This window comes from Triplophysa dalaica, chromosome 4 (assembly GCF_015846415.1).
Source record: "Triplophysa dalaica isolate WHDGS20190420 chromosome 4, ASM1584641v1, whole genome shotgun sequence".
NCBI classification, from domain to species: Eukaryota; Metazoa; Chordata; class Actinopteri; order Cypriniformes; family Nemacheilidae; genus Triplophysa; species Triplophysa dalaica.
In genome coordinates this window covers 27,525,983-27,553,873 of record NC_079545.1, presented here as the reverse complement: position 1 = coordinate 27,553,873, position 27,891 = coordinate 27,525,983, and the positions used below count along the sequence as shown (strand labels likewise).

The 27,891-nt window shown below is 39.3% G+C and overlaps 1 protein-coding gene across 7 annotated transcripts in view; it reads right to left on the bottom strand.

Annotated features, from left to right (window-relative positions):
• Positions 1–27,891, bottom strand: part of mcc (MCC regulator of WNT signaling pathway) — a 57,641-nt gene that overhangs the window by 11,070 nt on the left and 18,680 nt on the right. For 5 of the 7 annotated variants that reach the window (XM_056746459.1, XM_056746460.1, XM_056746462.1 and 2 more), the window contains 10 exons: positions 20,405–20,518; positions 13,877–14,019; positions 9,133–9,281; positions 8,044–8,207; positions 5,213–5,419; positions 2,737–2,883; positions 2,464–2,553; positions 1,300–1,448; positions 1,083–1,223; positions 255–355 (listed from right to left, as the gene is read on the bottom strand). In XM_056746459.1, the coding sequence (XP_056602437.1) occupies positions 255–355; positions 1,083–1,223; positions 1,300–1,448; positions 2,464–2,553; positions 2,737–2,883; positions 5,213–5,419; positions 8,044–8,207; positions 9,133–9,281; positions 13,877–14,019; positions 20,405–20,518 (1,405 nt within the window). Of the gene's footprint in view, positions 1–254; positions 356–1,082; positions 1,224–1,299; positions 1,449–2,463; positions 2,554–2,736; positions 2,884–5,212; positions 5,420–8,043; positions 8,208–9,132; positions 9,282–13,876; positions 14,020–20,404; positions 20,519–25,177; positions 25,427–27,891 lie in introns of those variants that run through there. The other 2 variants (XM_056746465.1, XM_056746461.1) reach the window with 2 other exon arrangements.

Genomic DNA, 27,891 nt, shown 5'->3' with positions numbered 1-27,891 from the left:
TGTGTGTGTGAAAGGGAGAGAGAGAGAGAGAGAGAGAGAGAGAGAGAGTGTGTGTGTGAGGAAGAGAGAGAGAGAGAGAGTGTGTGTGTGTGAAAGGGAGAGAGAGAGAGAGAGAGAGAGAGTGTGTGTGTGAGGAAGAGAGAGAGTGTGTGTGTGAGGAAGAGAGAGAGAGAGAGAGTGTTTGTGTGTGAAAGGGAGAGAGAGAGAGAGAGAGAGAGAGAGTGAGTGTGTGTGTGTGTGTGTGTGTGTCATACCGACAGCACTGACTCCAGCAGCTCTGAACTGACCCAGGACCAGTCCCTGTTCACTCTCCGCCAGCACCAGGAGCAGCTCATAGGCCTCAATACACTGTTCACTGCAAACACACACACACAAAGAATGATGCACAACACTGTCACACAACAGCACACATCATGAGATCTGCTCTGTGTCCTCTCAGAACTACACTCATCACATCACATCACGATGATAATAGTGTTGGTTTGCTCAAGTGCACTCACTTGTGTGTGTGTGTGTTTGTTTAATCGTTAAGTTTTATGCATTTGGCGCCGTCTGTGTCTTATGAGTGTTTGACCGGCCCATGTAACAACACCCCCCTCCCGCATGGCATGACATCACAGTCTCACAGGACGAAATTCAATCAAAGCCTCCAGCTTCTGCCTCATACAGATGGTGTGATCTGACGCACCATCAGAGAATCAGCCAATCACATTCAAGCGTTTCTGCATTTAATCACCAGTGCTAACGAAATCACTCAAACAAAAGAAACACGGTTCACCATAATGATCTGATGTGTGTTATTAATAAACTATAATACAATTATTGGCTTAAGAACAAAGGAGTCGACTCTGAATCACGTGAACGAGTCGTCTGTCGCTCTAAATTTAATTCTGGGTCGGATTTGCGTCACTCAGTGTAATGCTGTGCAGCTGTCATCTTTTATCAAATACACTGTGGGATGAACCGTCAGACCTCACTTGTATTCAGCACACAGCCCGTATGTAAATATGTTCGTGTTAAGAATCCAAAAGTAATAAAACGATGCTCTGTAAGGTCACAACATCATTGAAAGTCACCAGTACCTGTACTGCAGTGCCAGACGGAGCGCTGTGGCATTAGACTCGTATTTGCCCACCAGCATACTCATCCTCTCTGCGTTACTCTTACACTCCTCCAGCGTGATGGTCAACAGATCGTTCTGAGACTTCAAGTGCTCGATGCGACTGAGAGAAAGAAGAGTTAGCATCTCATTAACGGCGACTTATCTTCATACATCTGGAGAGACGTGTGACGTCCAACCTGTTGAGTCGTTCCGTCTCCACCTCAAACTCTCTGATCTTGCTCTCAGATATGGCCGAGCCGTGCGAGTACAGCGTCTGGAAGATCTCTTGAATATTTGAGCAGTCCTGGAGAGAATGAGCCAGATGCTCGGCCACATTACTGGACACCTGCAAACACACAAAACAACACAACACTCATCAATTTACTACAGAATGACAGAAGTTATCAGATGCTTTAAATTTAGTTTACTATAATTGATTTAGTCTCGGGTAGACCTTCTGGCTTTAATAGCTTAATTAAGGATGAAAACTTATCCCTTCAAGCAAGGTCATTTTAGTTTACTAAATAGTGACAAAGGTCACCACACGCTCCAAAAATATTAAAATACACATGGCTCATGACGTTTCGAGCACAAAGGCTCTTCATCAGACCAGTTTACTATTTTTAACTATTTAAGTGTCCTAAACTTTGAAAACGTTTCTTCTTATTGAAATCAAATAAAATATTGTACTAAAACTTATTGGAAAAACTTAAAAGTTCCCTTAAAACTGTTTAATGCACGGGTAGTTCGAGTCAGTTTGATCAACATTTAAAATGAAAATTTCCCCCGTCTGATCAAAAATGACACTGTAAACATCAATAACAGCTTTAGCTTGGCAAATGACCATGGTATAAGCGGGATAATCCATGGCTAGCTGTGCGTTATTGGATTTTTTAATTCTTTAACTAATGCACAGCTAACTGTGGATTACACCTTACTTAATAAACGAAAACTAAAATAAAAATGTATTCTTTTTAAACGGCAACATACAAAATAAACAAATAAATAAAACGACATTAGCAAAATTGCTAAAAATGTAACAAAAAATTCACATGAAAACAAAAAATCCCCAAATAGAAGCTGATTTAAAATATTAATAAAAATAAATAAAACTCAAAACAAAACTATATTAACTTTACCTTCAACTTAAAAGAATGCAACAAGACAGCTTATAATATAACGGACAACTCAAAATAACACTGTGTCTACACTGGACGCCACCAGCACTGTTAAAGATGTCATTCACAATATATCAAGTCGAAATTGACTTATGATTTATATGAAACACTTTCAGTCAAGTGAATATAAGATTATACAAGAAACTAAATTAAACTCTTTGTGTCTCTCGCTCACTCTCTCACCCCAATACTGCTGATCTCAGAGCCCAGGACTGATCTCTCGACTGATGATGATTCTGATCGTGTCTTAGACAGCTTTACCCGCTCTGCCACCTGCACACAAACACATTCACAAGCACATGATTAGCAGACGGTTAGAGTAGAATTCTACTGTAGATAATTACACGCTTGTTTTAAAATGTTGTTCATTCATATGTGTAATAATTTAACAAAAAGGCCAAATATTGTTATATTGATAAACATGAATGATGGATAAAGGATGAGAGGAATGGTAACCTTGGCAACAGGGATGTCATTACTGCTGCTGCTGGTGCTGAGTTCTCCCGTGCTGGGGTTCACGGGTCGACCTGCCGGCGTCAGGCGGCCAGGACTGGACGGACCCCCCGGCTGTATGCTCTGGAGACGCGTCTGTAGCTCACGGACCTTCAGGACAGAGCGGAGAAAAAAATGGGTGTGAGAGAGTGAGACAGAGATCTAAAGTTTATATAAAGAGATAGAAAGAGAGTGAGTGAGTGAGTGAGTGAGTGAGTGAGTGAGAGAGAGTGAGAGAGAGAGATGGTGTGTGTATGTGTATGCGTGTGTGTGTGTGTGTGTGTGTGTGTGTGTGTGAGTGAGTGAGTGAGTGAGTGAGTGAGCGAGTGAGCTAGTGAGAGAGAGAAAGAGAGAGAGAGAGAGAGAAAGAGAGAGACAGAGAGAGAGAGTGAGAGAAAGAGAGACATAGAGAGAGTGAGAGAGAGAGAGACATAGAGAGAGAGAGAGTGAGAGAGAGACAGGGTGAGAGAGAGAGTGTGTGTGTGTGTGTGTGTAAATGTGGCAGGAAAAGATGTTAGGAGTTTTCCTGCCATATGAAAGGCTGCCAAAGGACAAATAAAGGACTTTGTCACAAACTAAGACTGTTTTCAGCCCAAAACCACCACAGACTCTCACATACACACACATACACACCTTTTTTTGACATGTTTTGTTTTAACCTTCAATTCTTAACTACACAAAAGTCTGATATCTTCTTTAAAAATAGATTTTTGGGGGGGAGATCTTTTGAGCATTTTTGACTTTGCCATAAGGTTATGATACAATTTTAAGAGCATTGTTTTTATATCAATGTAACAAAATGTTTTAAAGGGGTCATATGACACGGCTAAAAGGAATATTGTGGTTTGTTTTAGATGTAATGTAATGTGTATACACGATTTAAGGTTCAAAAACATTGTATTTTCCACATACCGTACATTTTTGCATCTTGCGCCGATTTTCAACAAAGCTCATGACTCTGAAAAGCGAGGTGTGCTCTGATTGGCCAGTTCACCAGTATAGGGATTGGTGGAATACTGCAAGCGTGTGACAGAATTGTAACGCCACCTTACTTGCGTTTACATTTGTGTGGTCTTAGTGAAATCAGACCATCAACTGATGTAGATTTGTGAGGGTTTGGTTACACGAGGTGTTTCAGGTCTTGGTGAGCATTCGCTTTTAGATAGAATGCATCTTTTGTTCCCACACTTTCATTTCTGCAATTTTACGTGTCTAATACGTGCATGTGAAACTTATAACACAACAAAGACACAGAAAAACAGGTACTCGTGCCATATGACCCTTTTAAGGATATTAAGTAGATATATAATGTCAATAAAATACTCTTTTATATTACTGCAACAACTATTGTAACAACTTAGCGAGAACGTTAACAGAACCTTAGGGAAAATTGTCCCTGTTAGCTGGAATATTGTTTCATCATTCCAAAACTAAACTTAACAAATGTTTTATTCAAACATGGCAGGTCTTAACTGAAACAGACACAGTAATCTGATCACGAGTCTGAGAAAAGAGCGAGCAATGCATCGCACCGATTAGCCCATCACCGGACAGATTTCATTAGGACTAATGCGACGCAGGCGGCCGTGCCCCGCTCCTGCCGTCTGTCTGAATCTGACCCCGACGTTTCTGTAAAAACCCTTTGACCTTTTTCACTCTATGCATCTCTGCACTAATCACATCAACTCTCTAACCGGCTTCAGACGGCCGGATTGGATTAACGGCTGCATCTAAAAAGCAGCAGCCCGATCGATCCGAGAGGATTTCTCCTCTTCCCTGCGCGGGGCGGCGTGCCGAGGACACTGGCGGTCTTAATTTAAGCTCAGTAAATAGATCCATCACGAGAGCCCTGACATCCGTGTGGGGCTATATTTAAAGCAGCTCGCCGCAGTCGTTTGAGCCGCCGAGACCATGATTACTAGCTTGGCTTTGTGGCGAGGGTTCGTTTGATTGGCTTCCGCAGGTCAGCTGCTGTTTCTGTGTGTGTGTCATGCTTTAATGGTCAATGTGATCCATCTAAATAAGAGAGAAACCGCAAGCACACTTGCTGCCGCCCATTCCACCCCAGCAGAACTGAAGCAGCACTCTTTAAATATTGATATTTTCTCTGGTTGGTACGAGCTGATGGGGTCACTGCAGTAGGGATGATGGATCTATGTGCGAATGCTCGAGTTCGACCTACAGTTCATCTACACACTCATCCATAAACTGTACAGGTGTGCAAATGTTTCTACAAAAAAAGTAACTGCCCATGCAAAACTCACTGCCAAGATGTTAGGATGTTGGGTGCTGTGGTGTTGCTATGCAACAAGAGAGGTTCCAGGTGGTTGCTTATTGGCCAGTGGTAAAAGGACTAAACTCGGGGTCTCTTTTATATTCGTGGACCTGATGGATGAACGGTTCCCATGCACATATTGAGATGTATTAAAGATGAAGTCACCCGTCTGCGCAGGCGGTCTCGCTCCTCTCTGATGGCGTTCATGGTGGCTTTGGTTCGGTTCAGGTCTTCTTCTTTACTGCACAGCATCGCCGTCAAACTCTCATTTTCCTCCCGGAGTCCAGCGAGCTCTTTCTCCCAGAGCAGACGCTCCTCGCACAGACTGGGATAGAAATCCCGACCCAGAGCTCCCTCGATCTCCTCCACCGTCTACACACAGACAGACAGTCACAAGAACACAAACAGGTTAACAGAAGGTTAGACACACACACAAAGCACGCACACACACACACATACACACACTTGTAGACTTTATGCATGTTTAGATTAAAAAATATATTGTTTTATTATTATAATCTGTTTTTGCCCATGAGGCCCACAATTTTGGTTCCCACAGTGAAACGAGTCCCCATGTGTTGGTGTGCATACAGGTTAAGGTACCCATATACCCGGGATATAAAAACATGTCCACACACTAGTGGTGGGCATAGATTAATTTTTTTAATCTAGATTAATCTAGATTAATTCCAAGATTAATCTAGATTAATCTAGATTAAAATGGCTCATTTGAATTCTGCCGAAGGCATTCAGAATATGTGTGCTACCCAAATAATGACTAAAAGTAAGTCTTTGAGAACGGGTGTCTAAAGCCAGGTGGCGCATTAGACCAGGGGCTCATCTCCTGTTTCCAAAATGCATCACAAACTGCTTGAGAAAGCTGTTCTACTATGATAATTGGTGATGAAAATTAAATTATGTTCAATAAAATGAATTTGTGACTCCTGAGATAGGCGCAGGCTCCCTGTGACCCGAGGTAGTTCGGATAAGCGGTAGAAAATGGATGGATGGAAAATGAACTTGTGTTTACTTCCGCATTAGCTAAGGGATGATTTGCGTTTAGGTGGTACTTGAGACTGGAAGAGCTCCTACAGTACATTTACATTTAATCATTTAGCAGACGCTTTTATCCAAAGCGACTTACAAAGAGTGAGGGAGCAACAAGCGATATGTCATACAGGAGCCATAATACATTAGATCTCAATACAAAGTTACTGATTTTAACTAAAGCTAGACCACTACCTGTTGAGAGAAAGTGTTTTTTTTAAACCAATTCCGCATTGCACAAGGTGCAAACAACCTTAGTCTTGTCGATGTTTCCATTGGGAAGCTTCTTAAAATTAATATTCCCTGAAGCAAACCCGGCGGCTTCATAGCTGCATCCATGTTAGCACGTCACGTTTGATGCGGTAATTTCACAGTAACGTTATGTTGTGTTCAGACCAAACACGAATGGCGTGTCAAGCGCGAGTGATTTATATGTTAATGCAAAGAGCCAATAGACCTACTTGCTGCGCGAATCGCGCGAATGAAGCCCTGGTTATGAGATGATGAGGCGCCTTCTGCTTCCGCTTCCGCGAATGACGCGAATCACGCGAGTTGAAAAATCTCGTTCTCGCCTCGTATAGTGCAGTTAAGCTGGTATACATCCGCGCTAAAATATCAAGGTGAAAGTCATCATAGCTTGCGTAGTATAGACCCAGCTCCCAACCCAATTTTGAGAATAGATTAACGGCGACAATTTTTTTAACGCGCGATAATAATTTCACTGCGTTAACGCCGTTAACGGCCCACCACTACCACACACACATAAAAACAGTCACACACACACACACACACACACACACACACACATAAAAACAGACAGACACACACACACGAATAAAAACAGACAGAGACAGACAGACACAAACCGACACACACACACACATAAAAACAGACAGAGACACACACACACACACAAAAAAAAACAGACAGAGACACACACGCAGAGAGAGAAAAAGACCGACAGACACACACACACACAAGTACACATAAAAAGATATAGAGACATACAGACAAAAACACATACATACAAACAGAAATAGACACACACACACACACACACACACACACACACATTAAGACAGACAAAGACAGACAGAGACTGAAAGATAGACTCACACAGACACATACACACACACACACAAAATCAGATAGAGACAGACAGACAGACACACACACACACACATAAAACAAGACAGAGACCCAACCAATTACACACTCATAAAAACAGACAGAGACACACACATTATAATGTAATATTAACAGTTTTCAAAAATTTGCCATTGCACAATAGGATGATTAAGATTTATTGGTCAACTAACCACATATAAAAGCAGAAACACAACACTGTGTGTGTGCGTGTGTGTTTTCTGACAGAAAAAACAACATCTGCAGTAAAAAAACACCTCCTGCAAGATGATGTTTCACGCACGCACACACTTACACACACACACACACACACACACATACACACACACACAGACACACACAGAATGAATGTTCTCAACACAACTCTGCAGGAGTCTGTATATATAACAGCAGAAAGAATTGTATGATGCGAGCGCCATTAAACAGAATTCTACAGAAGTGCGAGATGATGCGTCACACATTAATGAACGCTGGAGAGAGGAAAACTGCAGGATAAACTCATACGCTTGACACCTAACAGTGAGTCAGCAGAGAAAAAAGATGGAGACCGCTCTACACCCCGTATTAAAATATTCATAATACCAGCGTGAAGTGGGTGTGTGGATATAAATATGAAATGTAGACTTGTTCAGTTTCTCAGACTCATCAAGCCTGACGGAGAAAAAGGTTTTGTGACATATAGTGAATACTGAAATGACCTGAGACAGAAAGAGGACAGAGCACTCGCTGTCATCACAAACCAACTAATGCACATCAAACACAGACAGACAAGCTAAAAGTGTTTTTTAGGGCTTTTTTTGTACCTTAATGGCCAGATCACAGTGTTCGCTGGCGGTCGTGAGCTGTTCGATGTGTCTGTCCACTTCTGCCACAGACAGACTGCATGTGCTCTTCTTACGGCCGCACAAGACGCTCTCCAACCCCGTGAGAACCCGCTGGAGCTCTGAGTTCAGATCACTGCAGTTATCTTTAAGAGAAGATGACGCAGAACACTTCATATTGTGTCCTTGAACTTTGTTATATGGCATAGTTTTAATGTAAATTAGATACATGTCGTAGAAGTTAAGAAACGTCTCTCAACAAAGTTTGTTTGGCAAACACAACAGGTCACATTAAATATGGAAAGCCAATAGCATTCAGCATCAAATCTGGTAAAGCATGTGTTCAGATCTGAAAATATCTCCATTGTATTAAACGAATTATGACAAAAATCTCATTTGAGTAGACAAACCCGACGCTTTCTTTCGGTCTGTGATTGGTTGTAATAGAACAATTGATTTCATTTTTTAGAAATTGTATGAAATTAAATCAAAACTACTCGATCGTTATTGATTCTTTGCGGAGGTCTACTGAAAGTTAAGTTCGAGCAACATAATGTTTGTTTACGTTGATGCCACTGAAACCGTCTTGAATGTCTCTGAATTAAAGTTGTTAAATGTTTGCTGTATCTATTGTAAAAAGTGTATCCTTCAAAGTTGTGAGTGGTGCATGCTGGGAATGTTGAAAAATACAAAACTGCAGAACGACAGCGACCTGACGGCTCAAGGTGTTAAATGCATTTGTGTATCAGCCTGATCAAGAGGGAAAAAAAAAGAAATCATCCCAACATCACAAAGGGAACAGATGACAACATCACTCGTTTTATGACTTTAAACTTGTTTGAAGCCTGAAGTCATTTCATACCGAATGTTGTGAATGAATGTCTCATTTCATGTCAAACCTGACTGAGTTTTATTCTTCTACGGGACACAAAAGAAGATATTTTAAACAACAATTTCAACTTTGATCCCCATTGACTTCCAATGTATGAACACAAAACCACTGAGACATTTCTCAAAATATCTTCTTTTGTGGTCCACTGAAGAAAGAGTAAATGATGAAACTTGTCTCACCCATGTCTGCGGTCACCAGGATGGACTGGTTTTCAGGCAGTGAGATGGACGCCTGGTCCGGGTCCTGATCGATGCTCTGCTCATCCTCATTGACCTCCTGTTGACTCTGACTGAGCTCAGAGCGGATTTCAGAAAGTTCATCTTCTTCCCTGAATGACACACAAACAGACAATGTCACAAACAATAACCACAAGACTTTAAAGTCATTGAGTTACATCAAACACAGCATAACAGTGAGTAAATCACATTTTCTGTCATCATTTACTCACACTCGAGTTGTTCCAAATCTGTATACATTGTTCTGTTCTGATGAACACCGAAAGATATTTGGAAGAATGCTTGTAACCAAACAGTTCTTGATCTCCATTGACAACCATTAGGGATGTAAAGATTCACGATACCATGCGATTCACGATACTGATCTCACGGTACGATTTATTCACGATTGATTTTAGAAATGAACAAGTAGCCCTTCCATTATTTCTAAAATGCTGCACATTTCATTGTCAAATAATAAAACTAAATTTTAAAACAAATTCCAAATCAAATAAAAATAATATTATAATAACGCTATTATAACAAAGGCTTTTTCTGTGCTTTTCTATATTTAAGAAATATCAGCATATCCACGATTTCCAAGTTTGCGGTAAACACAGCAGCCTCTGCCGTTCAAAACATGTACTGTGATTCATTTAACATCTCAACCGACTAGAACCGTCACATATTATAAACGACTTTCAACCTGCTCACGGTGAATCTTTACATCTCTAACTACCACAGTAGGAAAAATGACAATCGTAGTCAAAACTTTCATAGAATGGTTTGCTTTCCAACATTCATCCAAATATCTTCTTTTGTGTGCAGCAGAACAAAAAAATATAAAGCAATTTCTCCAACTACAGAAGTCAATGGTGGCCAAGAACTATTTGGTTACAAGCATTCTTCTGAATATCTTTCTCAGTGTTCATCAGAACAAAGAAATGTGTCCAGATTTGGAACAACTCGAGGGTGGGTTAACGATGATTTTCATTTTTGAGTGAACTGTTCCATTAAGTGGAAGAAATAAAATGGCACAAAGGTGTAGAATCTCTTATATCACATTTATTGTGGCACAAAACCCCAGTTGTCTAAACTGCAGCGCATTAACGCACCGGAGTGAATATGACATTGAACAGAGTCACCGGAGGCCTCCAGACATCAGGCATATTGTAATTTCTCTAATGAGGATGCACACGTATGGACCTGCTGCATGCATGTGAAGTGTCTCTAATGAAACGACAGCACTGGAGCACATTAACATGCACACGCACACGGATGAAGCACAGCAGATGAACTCCACAGACGCACGGCCACCAGCTCAAAGCAAAACAAGATCTGAATACACTCTCTCATCACAACACACGCTATTAATGAGGGGCACGAGGAATCCAGTTCATTCCAGATATCTTCCGGATCATTCTGAGCTCTTGACTGATGACAAGATGAGCAGCGATACAGGAACATTCATCCGGACGTTTGTGAGAATTCGAAGGAGCATTGAACCAGACAACATAGATAGAAATCACAGTAAAATCCTTTGCGTTCAGTTTTCTGTGGTCACATGTGCAGCTCTGTCTAAATGTAGAGATGAATAAAAGCTTTAATCTAAACCTTTACTGTACCGTCTACCTATAGAAACAAGAGCTGTGAGATTCAAATATAGCAAATGTGCATATCAAAAAAGTAAAATCAGTTTTTTGCGTCCAAAATTTTTGCACGTTAAAAAATAAATACGCCATCACGTTGTGTCAATCACATTTACATACTGCCTCTGATATTTTCGTCTGTCATAAAATCGATTTTCTGTGTTTTTCGCATCCGTCAAGCATTTTGAGAGGCCTTTTTAGCAATTCAGAGACACCGTACAAACGATAGCCAAATGCAAAAAAACTAGTGGTGGGCCGTTAACGGCGTTAACGCAGTGAGACTCTTATCGCGTGATAAAAAAAATGTCGCCGTTAATCTATTCTCAAAGTTGGGTTGGGAGCTGGGTCTATACTACGCAAGCTATGATGACTTTCACCTTGATATTTTAGCGCGGATGTATACCAGCTTAACTGCACTGTACAGGGCGAGAACGAGATTTTTCAACTCGCGTGATTCGCGTCATTCGCGGAAGCAGAAGCCGCCTCATCATCTCATAACCAGGGATTCTTTCGCGCGATTCGTGCAGCAAGTAGGTCTATTGGCTCTTTGCATTAACATATAAATCACTCGCGCTTGACACGCCATTCGCATTTGGTCTGAACACAACATAACGTCACTGTGAAATTACCGTTTTCATCACCAATTATCATAGTAGAACAGCTTTCTCAAGCAGTTTGTGATGCATTTTGGAAACAGGAGATGAGCCCCTGGTCTAATGCGCCACCTTGCTTGAGAAACCCGTTCTCAAAGACTTACTTTTAGTCATTATTTGGGTAGCACACATATTCTGAATGCCTCCGGCAGAATTCAAATGAGCCATTTTAATCTAGATTAATCTAGATTAATCTTGGAATTAATCTAGATTAATCTAGATTAAAAAAATTAATCTATGCCCACCACTAAAAAAAACGCATACGAAAATAGAAAGACCTTAAATTCGTTTTCAGTCATAAATTAAAGATTTTAATACTTTAACGTACAGGTGCATCTCAAAAACTTCAAGAACATTTTTTTCATTTTATTTCCAAAAGTAAACTTTCCTTTATCATAGATTCAATAGACAAAGTAAACCATTTCATACGTTTTTTGATTTAATTCTGGTGGGTACAATGATTAAAATTAAAATTCAGTTTCTTAAAAAAACTGGCCTTCAGCTCGTCTGTATTGTCTCATCTTGACAATACCACATGGATTCTTTTTTGGACTTTGCGCTTTTGGAATTAAATTACAAAAGTAAAAAAACTTGTTTATGATATTCAAATTTTTTAAGATGCATCTGAAGTCGTGTACAAAGGCAAACATTTTATGTGGATGTAAGTTATATATATATTTTTTAAATGCATTTTCAAATAATTTACATCCTATAGATTACGCTTGAATTTTTCGATCTGAATAAGAGCAATCAAATTTGATCACTCTGAATGTATTTTAAGTTGATTTTTTTCTGTATCTGAATTTGTTGAAATTCAGGTTTTTAAATTGGAAATCAAGAATTTTCATATTTAAATTTCATAGAGGTAAATTCGAAACAAATAAATTCAGATACATGGTTTCCAAAGAAAAATAATTCAAAATCAAGTATTCATAGACTGTTAAATTTCAAAACATTACGTCTCTTATTTTCTTCCATACGAGTCAACCTCTCGTGCACTTACAAGGTTGCATTTCAATTATGATGCTGTCTGCCTAGGCAGCTGCCTACATATTTTATATTTTTTATGCGTCGATGTAGAAAATCCCACTATGTGTATGCATGAGGCAATTACATTGATCAAAATGCAAAATCTCCATCCCACTTGAAATTCACTCCCTGGACTCCAGTCTTCACTATTTCCAGCTCTGAACCGTATACAACATTACCAGATTTACTGTGACAATGTCTCTGTCAGATGGTACAGGGCTGCAGTTGAAGGGTAAAACTCTCCCAGGGGTCTCCAGCAGACGATACCACCGCAGACGCTGACACCCAGACTGACCTCAGACAGCTGCGATCACTGTATGCGCGTGTGGTCCACAAACAACTGTTGTGCAAATGTTTGTGTTTGCAAGTTTGTGTTTGTGCATATACACTTTGCTGGTGTTCCTGCCAGGCAGGAGAAATAAAAACTGAATCAAATGAGAGCGTACTTGTTGAAACACGTGAAGAGTAAGTGTAAGAGGAGGTGTAAAATGAATGTAGATTGTAGACTCAGTTTGACACATTGTTGATATCTCTTCTCAAACTCTAATGACACACACATTTGTTTGATTTCTTACTCTAACTCTGTTACTGAATTACTCAGAAAAGCAATGTAATATGTTGTCTTTTATCACTATTTAGGTTGGTCTTTTTAAAAAAAAGAAATACTGAAAAAAATATAAAAAAGAAATAATTATATAAAATTAAATAATATAAAATATAGCTGTGCTACGACAATAAAATTGTATTATTCTTTTATTTAAAAAAACATATTATACATTATTAATTTTATTTTATCTTGAGTTACTGAATTACTAGGAAAAGCAATGTGATATTTTGTCTTTTGTCACAATTTATGATGGTCTTTCTTAAAAAAATATATTGAAAAGAAAAAATATATATTTCCCCAGATTTGTTTTACTTGACAAGCAAAGACCAAGCCTAAAAGTCTAAATAAAATGAACTGTTTTACACAACATTCTGGCACGTCGTGTTCTGCATTCTTAAGCTTAAAGTGTATTGTATCATAATTTTGCTCTCATCAAAGCGTCAATGTCTTTAAAGGCAGCTGTCTCTATGCAGACAGACAGTAGGGCAGCTTTTTCTTAGGATAGTAATCTTCCGAGATGCAGAGGTTTCCACTTACTCTCCATCTGATGTCATGAATGTCTTTGGATAAATAACGGAGATATTAAAGAAATCCTATCTGTACTTTTATTGTGGGTTCTCAGCAGGGCTACAAACATTATTATATCAACCCGTCATGATAGGGAACATAAAAACGAAACAAACCATGGACAATCTTTTCTGGGCAGTTCTGGCTCAGAATAAACAGGACCAGACTGCCCTTGTGTGTGTGTTTAAGTGTGTGTTAAGCACCTGATGGTGGTCCCCTGCAGCAGGTCGATCTTCTTGTTGAGTTCTGCGATGATGCTGTGCAGCTCTGTGATTCGCTCCTCGTAGCGTAGAGTCGTCCTCTCCTGCACATCCTCGTGCTCCTGCAGCAGATGCGACTGCTCACACTGCACACAAACAGCATGACAGATGAATAATGCAAAGTTACACTCCGGAAAACAACAAGATGAAATAAATAAACAAACAACACATGCTGTGCGCAGACACACATTCACACAGCGTGAGTGATACAACTCTCACACACTTTCACAATGAACACCTCACACTACAAGTGTAAGAAATCACAAACACATCACTGAAGATCTGTAGAGAAAACAAACACATTCATTTATTCATTCATTCACCTGCAGCTTCTGCCCAAAATCTCTCAATCCGCAAATGACAGCGAGTTCAATAGTTTATAGCTTTGAGGAATTCATTTGCAAAAACTCAGTTTTAAAATTGTTTCAATAATCATGATTTTTTCTGCATCCATTTTTACAGTTATTTTAATGCATTAAATTGCATTTTAGGATTAACGGAATAGGCCGTTAAATAAAATAAAATGTATTGATAATTGGATTTTTTTTACAGTGTAGAACTGAAAGGTATTAACAATAGTTTACGTTTACCACTACAAACAGTAAAAACAATAAAGAGTCTACAGGATTCTGGTTGAATCTGACATTCAACAACCTGATCATCAAACATATATTACACAAACAAATAATAAAAGTGTAGTAGAGTAGGCGGGGCGAGACCGTGGTTCGAGATCGGTGAGTAATTGTTAATGAGCGCCAGCTGTGCGCGCACCGGTCTCGAATCACGTAGGAGATCGGGAGCATATAAGAGAACGAGCGACCGGACCGTCGAGGAGAGAGGACCGGTCCCGAACATGTTTGTATTTGTATTTATATTTTGTTCGTCGGCGGTCGAACGAGAGGGGCCGCCGGCTGTTATTACTTTATTAAATGTTTAAATGTCTTCCGGTTCCCGTCTCCTTCCTTCCTTTTAATGAGCTTTTCTACAAAAAGCATTTCACATAACAGTGAGTTAACAATGACCGAATTTTCTTTATTCAATAAACATTCTCGCAAACTTTTAAATTATTACTTTTAATAGTCTGTCATGACTCTGCCTTTTCATGTCATGTCTTTCTTGATCTTCTGGCAGAGTCATGGGAAAGCCTAAGGTTTTATGTGGAGAGAGACATATTAAACCTTTTGGCTTTCCATATGTTCTCTCCGGTCTGGTCTCTGTTCCTGCCCTCACGTTCCTCGTTTAGCTCTCCATCAGTGTTTCATTCCCGCCACCTGTCCCTTGTTAATTATCCTTTGTTAGTCTCCCTATAAAATGCCCTTGTGTCTATTGTCATGTGCTTATTTATTGTGCTTGTGTACTTGTTTACTCCTATGCCTCGTCTGTCTTGCCTTGCGCGTTATATGTGGATTATCCCTGGCCTTGTGTGAATTACCCTGTCTTGTTTATTTAGTTTAGTCAGTTTCTTGTTCTCCTGTTTGTGCCCCCACGTGTGTAGTGTTCTGTTCTATTTTATTATTTAGTTCTGTCTTTGTTACCGCATCGTGGGTCTTTGATTTGTGTGTAAATAAATCTTGTTAACCCCTTCAACGCTGCCTGCATCTGGGTTCTTCTCATCTGACAATCGTGACAAATTCCTGAAGGGGAAATGATAACAATCTGCCGGTGTGTTGCCTTTAGTTGCAAAGAGCGAAGCAGCGATGACTCAATGCTGTCGCATTTACACAGAATTACAACATTTCTACACTCCATTATGAGGAATATCTTAAGGCTTTATGTACATGAACAACGACACAAGATATAATCAGTCCAATAATGGCTTGTTCTTTTGACAACAACAATAAATGTGCTAACAGCTCTCAAGAATAAACACTGTGAAAAGCAAGCACATAAGATATAAACACAAAATGAAACTTGAAATAGGAAAATACATAAAAAACTAAGAATAGGACATAGGGCAGAACCCCGGCGGTGACCCAACGAACAAATGGCCAGATTTTACGTCAACGGGAAACCAGATCTCATCTTTCTCCAAGTGTGTGTGTGTGTTTGTTTTCGTTCACTTCTGGAATGACCTTAAAGGAACGGCATGTTTTTCTGGCTTGAGTTAAAGAGTCAGTGTGAAAACAAAACGCAGTCAATCACTCAGTCCAAATGAGGACAGACAATAGGCGTTAAACACACACTCCACCTCCAACAAGAGCAACAATTACTGCACAATGACTGTATTGATAAATCACAGACTGAATCTGAAACGCTGCAGAACTCAAGACAGAATGATAGACGGTATAATTATAACATACCTTCCTTCACCAGCATCTATTCAGCACAGATAACACAATCCCAGAATACACTGCAACATGCCAGATGAAGTGAGATAAATATACAGACACGGTCAATCTGTGTCAACTAAAACAGAGCTACTATAATAAAGTTTATGAACATCATTTTCTAGAGTAATATGTACACAAATGAAGACAAAGTATGAATGGCACAGATCACATCCACTGTTTTGAGAATGGTGTTTTTTCCTGATATTTGGAACAAATTTGAGGTTAAGATGAGGGTGGGATTATTTTTTATTTATACACAGAGAACGGTTGATCTGTAGCAATCACTGTTGCATTACATGACAATGTTACACAACAACATGCCTGTCACTCAAGAAATATGACTAAATCTTAACCTTTAATATTTTTGATGTATTTGTACTGAAATTTTCTCAGTATGTATTCTATGTAATCATTTTCCTCTCTTCTGTGATTTCTTTTTCTATGTAATGCTGCTTTAAAACAGTGAAAAACAAACTTGAATTGAATAATATTTATATAATATTATATACAATTTAATTGTGAAAAATAAAGCTGTGCAATGACAATAATTTTTTTTAACCAAATTATTATTATTATTTAATTGGATTTAATTGTATCATTAAGTTACTGAATTACTCTGTAAATATGAATAAAAGCCATGTTATATTTTGTCTTTTATCACTATTTATTTTGGTCTCCCTTATAAAAAATATGGAAAAAATATGAAAAAGAAAGAATTATGTACAATTGTATAATATAAAATATAGCTGCGCAATGACAATAAAATTGTATTATTCTTTTATAAAAAAATATTATACATTATTAATTTACATTACTCTTTGAGTTACTGAATTACTCCTAAACGCCATGTAATATTTTGTCTTTTATCACTATTTATGTTGGTCTTTCTTAAAAAAATAATGAAAAAAATATGAAAATTAATTGTATAAAATTCAATAATATGAAATATAGCTGCGCAATGACAATAAAATTTTATTATTCTTTTATAAAAAAATATTATACATTATTAATTTACTTTACTCTTTGAGTTACTGAAATACTCCTAAACGCCATGTAATATTTTGTCTTTTATCACTATTTATGTTGGTCTTTCTTAAAAAAATAATGAAAAAAATATGAAAAATAATTGTATAAAATTCAATAATATGAGATATAGCTGTGCAATGACAATAAAATTGTATTATTCTTTTATAAAAAAATATGATTCATTATTAATTTAAATTACTTTAACTTAATCTTTGAGTACTCAGAAAAGCCATGTAATATTTTTGACTTTTATCATTATTTATGTCTTTCTTAAAAAAAATAGTGAACAAATATTGAAAATAAATTTTTGTGGTTTATTCGACAAGCAAAGGCCAAGCCTAAAAATCAAATGAGATGAACCGTTTTACACAACATTCTGGCACGTCGTGTTCTGTATTCTTAAGCTTAAAGAGTATTGTATCGTTATTTTGCTCTCATCAAACCGTCAATGTCTTTAAAGGCAGCTGTGTCTATGCAGACAGACAGTGAGGCAGATCACCTGATGTTAGACGAGAGCTCCACAAAAACATCTGAGAAGTGAGACGGCAGATGCAAACATCAGCAGGACGACATGTGTTTTCACTTTTCATTTGCCGTCTTTAATGAAGAGAATGAGTTCTGAATAACCCTCGCACTGATTTTTTGGCCTGCGGTTGACGTTTATGGCTGCGTTTCAATGCTAATTTTCATTGGCAGCATCACAAGCTTTGTTTCTGTTGAGAACTCAGAAGTGGATAATAAGTGGTGCTTCATGAGAAAAACAACAACACAGAAGCATTCGATACACAGAGAACGAGTCCCCTTAATAGTGCTCACTGAAACAGACTTGAGGTCAAAGGGCAGAACACCATCATGCTCTCGGCCGTATGTCTCCGGGTGGAGTTTAAAGGTCAAGGCATGTGCCCGAGGGCAGTCTCACACCATTATGTTCAACGAGATTCCTTCATCTCTACTCTATACATTAGCAGCTTTCTAACTTGTACACATAATCCAGAGCGTTCATGGGTCAGCATTAACAGAGCGACGCCTCGGCTGACGGCTCCGACAGACTGACAGCGGATTCGTGCTGCTGGGAACTAACGCCATGGCCAGTCTCTGCCGTCGCCAGACATTCACTCACAGCAAGATGAACTGAGAACAGATGGAGCCCGTCTCACTGCTGAGAGGAGATGAGACAAGGCCACTGCGCTGCAGGAGACACGTTAAGACTCATCCAGATGTGCCTTTCCAGCCTGGACTCAAGGGAAATGAGCTGTCAGATTCACAATTACTGTCATGCGTCACAATAAACTCTTCGCAACCGATTACAAGCGCGACGGTGTCATTATTGAGTGTTTACAAGACACACTGGTGTCGGATGATGTGTTGTTGAGGATCTCGTAAAGCAACACAATAAATGGACAACATGATATAACCTTCATGTAATATATCATCACTGTTGGTCAGGTTTATTTATATTTTGTTTCACAGATATGCGACCGATAAAAAGCATTCAAATACATTTGTGAGTAAACCTCATAAGTCCAAATGGTCAAACTGTCAGTAAACATAACGCACACTTATTATCTATAAGTGTCATTTAAAACACAAAAGTGTTCTGTAACAGAGAGACTTCAGGATCATTTAGGGGTTCCTGTGAAGGTGTGGACAACATCAGCAGATCACTGCCTACATAGATATGAGTAATGAAATCTTCAGAACTGTGTCACTAATGACAGCAAAACTCTGAGACGCTCCTTTAACACACGCGATGGCTTACAATCAGTCTGTCTGATTTCAATGACATCACACACGCACGCACACTGACACACACACATACACAAACACACTCACTCACAAGATAACAGACAATCAGACTGTCTGATTTCAATGACATCACACACACACGCACACTGAAACACACACATACACAAACACACTCACTCACAAGATAACAGACAATCAGACTGTCTGATTTCAATGACATCACACACACGCACACTGACACACACACATACACAAACACACTCACTCACAAGATAACAGACAATCAGACTGTCTGATTTCAATGACATCACACACACACGCACACTGAAACACACACATACACAAACACACTCACTCACAAGATAACAGACAATCAGACTGTCTGATTTCAATGACATCACACACACGCACACTGACACACACACATACACAAACACACTCACTCACAAGATAACAGACAATCAGACTGTCTGATTTCAATGACATCACACACACGCACACTGAAACACACACATACACAAACACACTCACTCACAAGATAACAGACAATCAGACTGTCTGATTTCAATGACATCACACACACACGCACACTGAAACACACACGCACACTGACACGCACACATACACAAACACACTCACTCACAAGATAACAGACAATCAGACTGTCTGATTTCAATGACATCACACGCACACTGACACACACACGCACACTGACACGCACACATACACAAACACACTCACTCACAAGATAACAAACAATCAGACTGTCTGATTTCACTGACATCTCACACACAAACTGACGCACACTTGAACGATGACACACAATCAGACTGTCTGATGTCAATAACATCACACACAAAAATAAACGTACGCGCACACTCGAACAATGAGACACAATCAGCCTGTCTGATTTTGCTGAAATCACACACAAACACACACACATACACAAACACACTCACTCACAAGATAACAGACAATCAGACTGTCTGAATTTGCTGAAATCACACACACACACACACACACTCACACGATGACACACAATCAGACAATCTTATTTCACTGACATCACACACACACACAAACACACCCTCAACAGTGTGACCACAGCAGAATGACACGATCACCCATAATGCACCACTGGTGTACAACAATCACTAAGAAATGTTTATTTGAGTGCATGTTTGAGCAAGTGTGCAGGTGCAATAATTTGAGTGTGTGTGTCCAAGTAGATGTTTGTGCATTTGAGTGTTTGAGTGAGTGTGTATGTTTAAATGTTTGAGTGTGTATACGTGTATACGTGTATACATTTGTGTATTTGAGTGTTATGTACGAGTGTGTGGTTCAATGAGTGTTTGTGTGTGTGAGAGACCTGTGCTTCAGCCAGTCTCTTCTCCAGCGTGTCTCTCTCTCTCGCGCTCTGCAGCAGTCGCTGATTCAGTTCCACAACATCACCCTTCAGAGACGCCAGAGCAGCCAGATGCAGCTACACAAACACACACATCGATGCACAGTAAATAACAACACATCAAATGCACAAATATTCACTTTCACACAATAAACTCATCTGCAGCCAACATCTGATGCCGAGCGAACAGAGCCTGCTGATAACCTCACACAACCACAAAAAAATGGTAAAAGCAGAACACAATGATTTTAGGGCCTTTTTAACTAAAGACGACCACAAAGTAATTTCAAAATTGTAGGTCTTCATTGTGCCGGCCGTGAATCAGTTTCATCTGTGATATATCGGCATCTACAGCTGAACGCTTCAGTTACCCCATGAGATCACTCATCATTCCTATCCTACAGTGGATTCGCAAATCAAATCTATTTCACAGTGGAGAGAAGAAGAGTCGAAATTCTTTCTGGAGACCTCCTGTGATTTAAAAGTGACCTCCTCACATCAGTATTTCATTGACGTCATCACACAAGATGATTTTACTCAAATGTCAGACTTATTTCCCGGATGTGATGGCAAGGGTTTGTGTAAAGTTTGTGTAGCCTATAGTCGTATTGCGTTTAATGATATATAACCGTACCTGTCAGTATCCTGAAATCTGACAAAAGATCACAGCGGGTCTCAAATGTTACAAGAGATTCTATGATAAATAAACAAACGGGAATAAATGTGAGTGAATTTATGTGATATAAAATGAAATAAAATTTAATCAAAAAGACAATATCCCTTTGAATTAAATATCATGAAAAGGCACAAATACCGGAAGCTATATTTGAGTACGTGTTCAAATAAATGACCTATAAGAAATGTATAAAATTAACACAATGCAATTACAAAAAAACTGAAGAGATGAGGATATAGTGAAAAACTGGCCCTAATCCTATTTATACTTTTGGAAACTTGCCATCAAATAAAAGTAGTTGAAGATTCCTGATGTATACATTTACTCACACAAAACCTCTTTCAAGAAACACTAGGATACTCTGAGGAATCAAGGTCACATCATCACCGGGAAACACACGCCAGTTTGGTAACAAATAAAATAAATACAGAAACACTCTCTCTGATAAATGTCTGACATCACAGTAGATTAAAGACGACCAGAATGCTTGACCAGAACACAAAGAATATTTCTCTCATCTCTACAGCGCTGGTTTTTCCTCACCTTTCAATCCACAGCATCACTTCTGCGTGGAGATACATAACAACACTTCCAGCAGGTGCTCAGACAGACAGTAAATGAATCACGGGGGGCTCGTTCAATAACGCTTAATTGAATCTATTACGACTCACAGCACGACTGAGCGTTAGAAACCAGCTGTGTTTCCAAAGAACCTTACACAACCTACCGTCCAGTGTTCCAGCTCAAGTTTTAAAAGCAATCTGATGTCTTCTCAATAATCGAGTCTATCATGCAAACATATAATTTCAAGGGACAGTTCACCACAAAATCAAAACGTTGTCATTTTTTACCTCACCCACGTGACCAGCAAAGATATTTTGATGACGTCCGAGAGCTTCCAGGCCTCCGCATTGTGATTCTCACTGTCAAGGTCTAGACTGAAGTCGTTATTTTGGTTTCTTTGGCACACATAAAGCATTAGCGTCGCTTCATACAAATTCAATTGAACCGCTATGATCACATGGACCATTGTAACGATGTCTTTCCTACTTTAATTGACCTTGACATTGAGAAATACTGTGATGTCTACGAGGAGGCCTGGAAGCTCTCGGATGTCATCAAAAATATAACTTTATTTGTGTTCCGACGACGCTGGGAGGTTTTGTAATGTGTAGAACGTCATGTGGGCGAGTAAAAAATGACAACATGTTGATTTTTGGGTAAACTGTCCCTTTAAGATGCATTTTGTATGGATGTTGTGTGGTTGTGTTTAGAGTGTAAACCGAAGTTCAGCTTGGCGAAGAATTTAAGTAGGTTTGACAAAAAATACCACACAACACATCGAGTCACGGAGCCAGGAGAATGACCGCTGTGGTCGAAAACAAGAGAGAAAAAAACAAATATTAATAACGCTTTAAAATCTCCATCTTATTTTTGCATTAGTTCCTGTGAGCATTCTGGGTGTCTATACATTTTTGCGAATATTTGAATAAATCATATTCCTTGACTTTTTGTCAAATAGTTTTGTCAAGTAAATACTTTAAACACATTCAGTGTCATACACTGTATATTTCGATGGTTTGACTGAAGTTGAGATGGCATTGAAAGCGAACATTGCACAGATATTTTCCGGACATCACTTTTGGTCAATACTGTACATCAAAAATGGTAAATTTGGAAACACATTGAGATATTAACACACAGATATTAATTTTATATTACCCAGTTAACCTGTGCTGTAGTGGTTAAAATGGAAAAAGTGTTGCTGGTTTGTGTATTATTGATCCCATAACGGAGACACTAAAGTCAGACTTCCATGTAAAGATTTCGTGTTTTGTTTTTAGGGACGTTGTGTAGATTACAGAATCCAGCTGCAGTGAACAGAGCTTGTGTTTAAAGCCCGTTTGACTCCAGCGTTCTTCATCATCTGAGTCCATTAAAGAGAAGAGACAGAGGTTAGATGTAATGAGGAAGGGGCGGAGCTGCACATCCCTTCATGCTTTTAACCTAATTGTGACCGTAAAGGAGTGACATTGATGTACGGTCTAAATTGATCACGCGGGACTTCACTTTGCTCACATGAATGTTTCATCAGTGATTGAATGGAGATCACGCACACACGCACTCAACACACACGGACGCACCAACACATGCACACAGACACATGTACGCACACACACACAGACTAACACACGCACTTACACAGACACGCACACACGCAACATACTCAAACGCACTAACAGACAAACACACAGGCGCAACACACAGATGCACGAGTACACACACGGATGCACTGACACACGCAGAATAAATACACACAAACACAGGTGCAACACACGCACTAACACATGCACACAGACACGAGCGCGCGCACACACGGACTAACACACGCACTTACACAGACACATACAGGCCGAACACACAGATGCACAAACTCACACTAACATACACAAACGCACTAACACACAAACGCACTGACACATACACACACAATAAATCCTGACTGCAGGATTAAATGCTCGTAAGTGTTCCATATTTATTTTGTCTTGTTGTCTAAAACTGATGGATGAGAGTACCTTCAGTCTCATGTTCATTAATAAAAAATCTACACTACACAAAACTAAAAACAGCGCTTCACTGCATCAAACACAGGGCATGGGTTTGGTATTGTGTATGAGAATGAATGGGACAGACCCTCTGCTGACTCTGGATCTGTGCTCACACAGCCCAGCATTTCTCGTTTCTAATCCATTAACTTCACTTTCCATTTCATTAACTTTAAACCCGATCATTAATGGAGGTAAACGCAGCCCTGAGACTCAATACTCAACTCAGCTCTTTACAAACACTGAAAACAAGCACAAGACTGCCAGTAATGATGATGACACACTCTCTCATCACAATCACAAATTCATCACAAATTCTACCCAGGAAAAAATAACTGATTTATTGATCTCTGGTCAGAATGGACTTTGCCTACAATGATGCTATAGAATTACCTTTTTCGTCGATACAGTATGATGCTAAGGTGTTGAGTTGGATGTGGTTGCTAAGGCGACCCAAGTTGTTGCTATGGCATTGCCAAGGTGTTATGTTTGGTCGCTATGGTATTCACTATCTATCGTCAAAAAGCCACAAAAAGTCCACAAGGCTTTTTAGATACTATGGTTTGGGTTACCCCCCTTTTCACACAAATAAAGCAGTATACTGTAGATTTTACTATAGTAAGTTGTAGTATGATTACTAGAATTAATAATGTTAATCTACATGCTCAATAATAATAATATCTATTTTTTATGTTCATTTTAAGCCTGTTTAAATTGTGCAGCACATTGGTCAACTTTGGCTGAATTAAATAATGCTATAGAAATAAATATGACATTGACCAATTAAATTGCTGCTTTAAAATGGAGAAGTTAAATGACCAAAGCCATTCAATTTTGTTTTATGAAACAAATCAAAATGAAATTTAATTCTTAGTGTTTTGTTTTACAACACAAATGTTTGAACAAACAAACAAAGTCAGAAATTGCAGTACTTCCAAAATTACTATAGTACACTTCACACGGAATAAAGTATCTAGAATTGAATTTATAGTATATAGTATATATAGTAAATAGTATGTAGTTATTTTTCAAGTGTGGTATAAAAGGAAAAAGGCAAAAATCTGATCACTAAAGACAAACAGCGTTGAATGGGTTAGAAATACAAACAGTGATGCTTATCTCAGCAAACATCACTCACATTTAATAAAACACACAACTTTATGAGTATAAACCTTCCAATATGATTTATTACATACTGAATGTGAATTGGAGAAGATCAAAAAGCAGTCTTATAATAAAAACAGAGACTTTGAAATGTCAGTAACGGAGCTCTTCAAAGCAGCTCCACCGTCCACTCGTAAAGGTAAAACCACAAGAAGCACACACACACACACGCCGCTAATTCACCCGACCGGCTGACAACATCATGTCAAAGATGCCCGTGCAGTCCGACAGGAATGTTGGGAAACATTTCAGCCACACACACAAACACAAGCACACACTCCTGCGGCATACCTCTCCAGAGCCTCGCATTCTCCCGGTCCTCGCCTGCCAAGTGCCAGCACGCTCACCTCTGATTGGCACGCTAATACGAGGTCTCGTGTCCCTCTCGCCCGGTCTGCCGTGTTTGTTACCGCCACTAAACTCCTGATACGCTCACATACTCTTCACACGTGAATGGAAAGGCTCCGGTCTTCTGTAGTGGACTGCACTTCCTTTCCATGTTTACGTCGCCCTTTCCTTCCGGTCAGGATAGGGAGGGATCGTCTGTGTGCGTTGGTTGTTTGTGCTGTCTTGAGTCGACACACTTGAGGTTGATCATTACGGAGTCGTTAAACCGTAAGAAAGAAAAATCTCAATTATTTCTCTTGGACATCAATGAGGTTAAATGGAAAGCAAAGGACCAAGGTTACATAAGGTTCAAAAGAGATGTCAACAATATCTCATACTGAGCTCTGATTGGAGACGGATCTCATTATTTACCCAATGGGCCATAACATCACCATGACAATGAGCCCAAATTGCTAAATGTCACCGTCGCCCCACAGTCACCTCACAGTGTGAGCCTGAAGTCACTTCCTGCTTTCCTCCTGGCATTTCCTGTTTCCATCAACTGTCATATCTAATAAAATAAATAAAAGATACAAAGACCGATTCACACCCAGAGAGATACAAAATGACCTGCTTTCACGCTAGAATACAAACTTTCACAAAAAAGTGTCAGAGAGGAAGGTTACTGATTAAGGTTTGAGGGTTATTGGTCTTCCTACCGCTACAAACACTCTAAGATCTATAAAATCCTGAGAGTACAGAGGTCAGAGGTCATGACCCAAGGACAACACGATGGACATATAAGACAACATCTTTAACAAGAACAAAGCAATGTGAAAGACGAGCAGAGTGCAACAAGACAAACACACACACACACACACAGACTAATAGATGGATAGACAAAAACACACACACAAAGTGAGACAGACACGCACAGTCGCGCACACACTCACACAAAAAAAAAACATATAAAGACACAAACAAACACACACACCCGCGCGCATACACACACACACACACAATGACAGACGGACACGCACACACTCACACACACACACACACACACACACGCATAGTCTTACACACACAAGCACACATAAAGACAGACAGACACACACACACACACACACACATAAAGACAGACAGAGAGACAGAGACAGACACACACACACACACACAGACACAAAGACAGACAGACAGACAGACAGACAGACACACACACACACACACACACACATATAAAGACAGACAGAGAGACAGACACACACACACAGACACACACACAAAGACAGACAGACACACACACACACACACAAAGACAGACAGATAGACACCAAAAACAGAACACCTCAAAGAAACAGCAAACTGTTAAACATTGCAAAAGAAGAATAGCAGATATTTTAAAGCATGTTGTTAAACAAACAACATTGAACCCCATTGACTTACAATTTATGAAATGTGCCACTGAGACATTTCTCAAAATATCTTATTTTGTGTCCCACTGAAGAGACAAACACACAGAGATTTACAACCACATGAGAGAGAATAAATGATGAGAAAATGGTGTGTGGGTTCATTTACAGTATTTCTGCATCACACACACACACTCAGTCACATGGAAAGAGAGTCACAGTCTGGCATTCTGAAGATTCTCATCAGGAAGCGGATCTCCACCCTGTACGTCTGGAGAACAGCTCAGGTCAGACCGAGAGGACAAAAATGCCTCACGGAAAACAAAAACAATATACATCACACAGAAAACTACCGGAGTAATGCAGACTAGAGTTGGCTACTCTTGCATATCCAATTGAAAACAAGTGTTGCTTCCGAATGGCTTCCAGGTCTAAATCTAATTACACTTGCTTAACCATACTGTCATATAAATAAACAGAGTGAAAGGAAAATCTATTTCAATCCAAAGCGTATCGGGAGCCACAAAGACCTGGACCTCCTTCATCATCTACTGGTTTTAAAATGGCTGTTGCACACAAATATCTTGAGAGTTAAGATTTTGATGTAAATGCAAATCATAAAGTCATCTGTACATACACATGTCAATACTACTTTAATCCCATCAATGGCTGTAAGAATCATTTGCTTGAGGTTTGTGCCAAATAAACACATCAACATGCGACACATATATGTTCTGTGTAGTTAAACCTATTTTACAAAACCCAAATTAGGCCATAATATCTACATTTTGCTTTGTCAAGTATAACAAAGTTCCATATCAGAAAAGTTCCTAAAATCAGATTTGCCCAAATGATCTTACACATGCCAGGGCGATAAACTGCAGCCAATCAGAGGAGAGGTTACATTTACACATGACTGTAGGGCTCCGAGACCTCCATCTAAAACCAATATTCACTTACAGAACCAGAGGAGTGAATGCAGTCACTCACACGGGTGAAATAAAGAGGATTCTGTGCTCATATAAAACACCGGTGCTGTGTAAACACTCTGTTTATTTTTACTTCAGGAGGAAAAGTACTCCAGGTACTTTACAGTTTAATGATCTGTGGCGCAATTAGCTTTTAATACACACACACTCGCTCACAGACCCTCAGAACACACCGAGCATGTTATAACACACTTCTCTACTGCACACTATGCACAAAGAGGATGCTATAACACACTTCTCTTCTGCACACTATGCACAAAGAGGATGCTATAACACA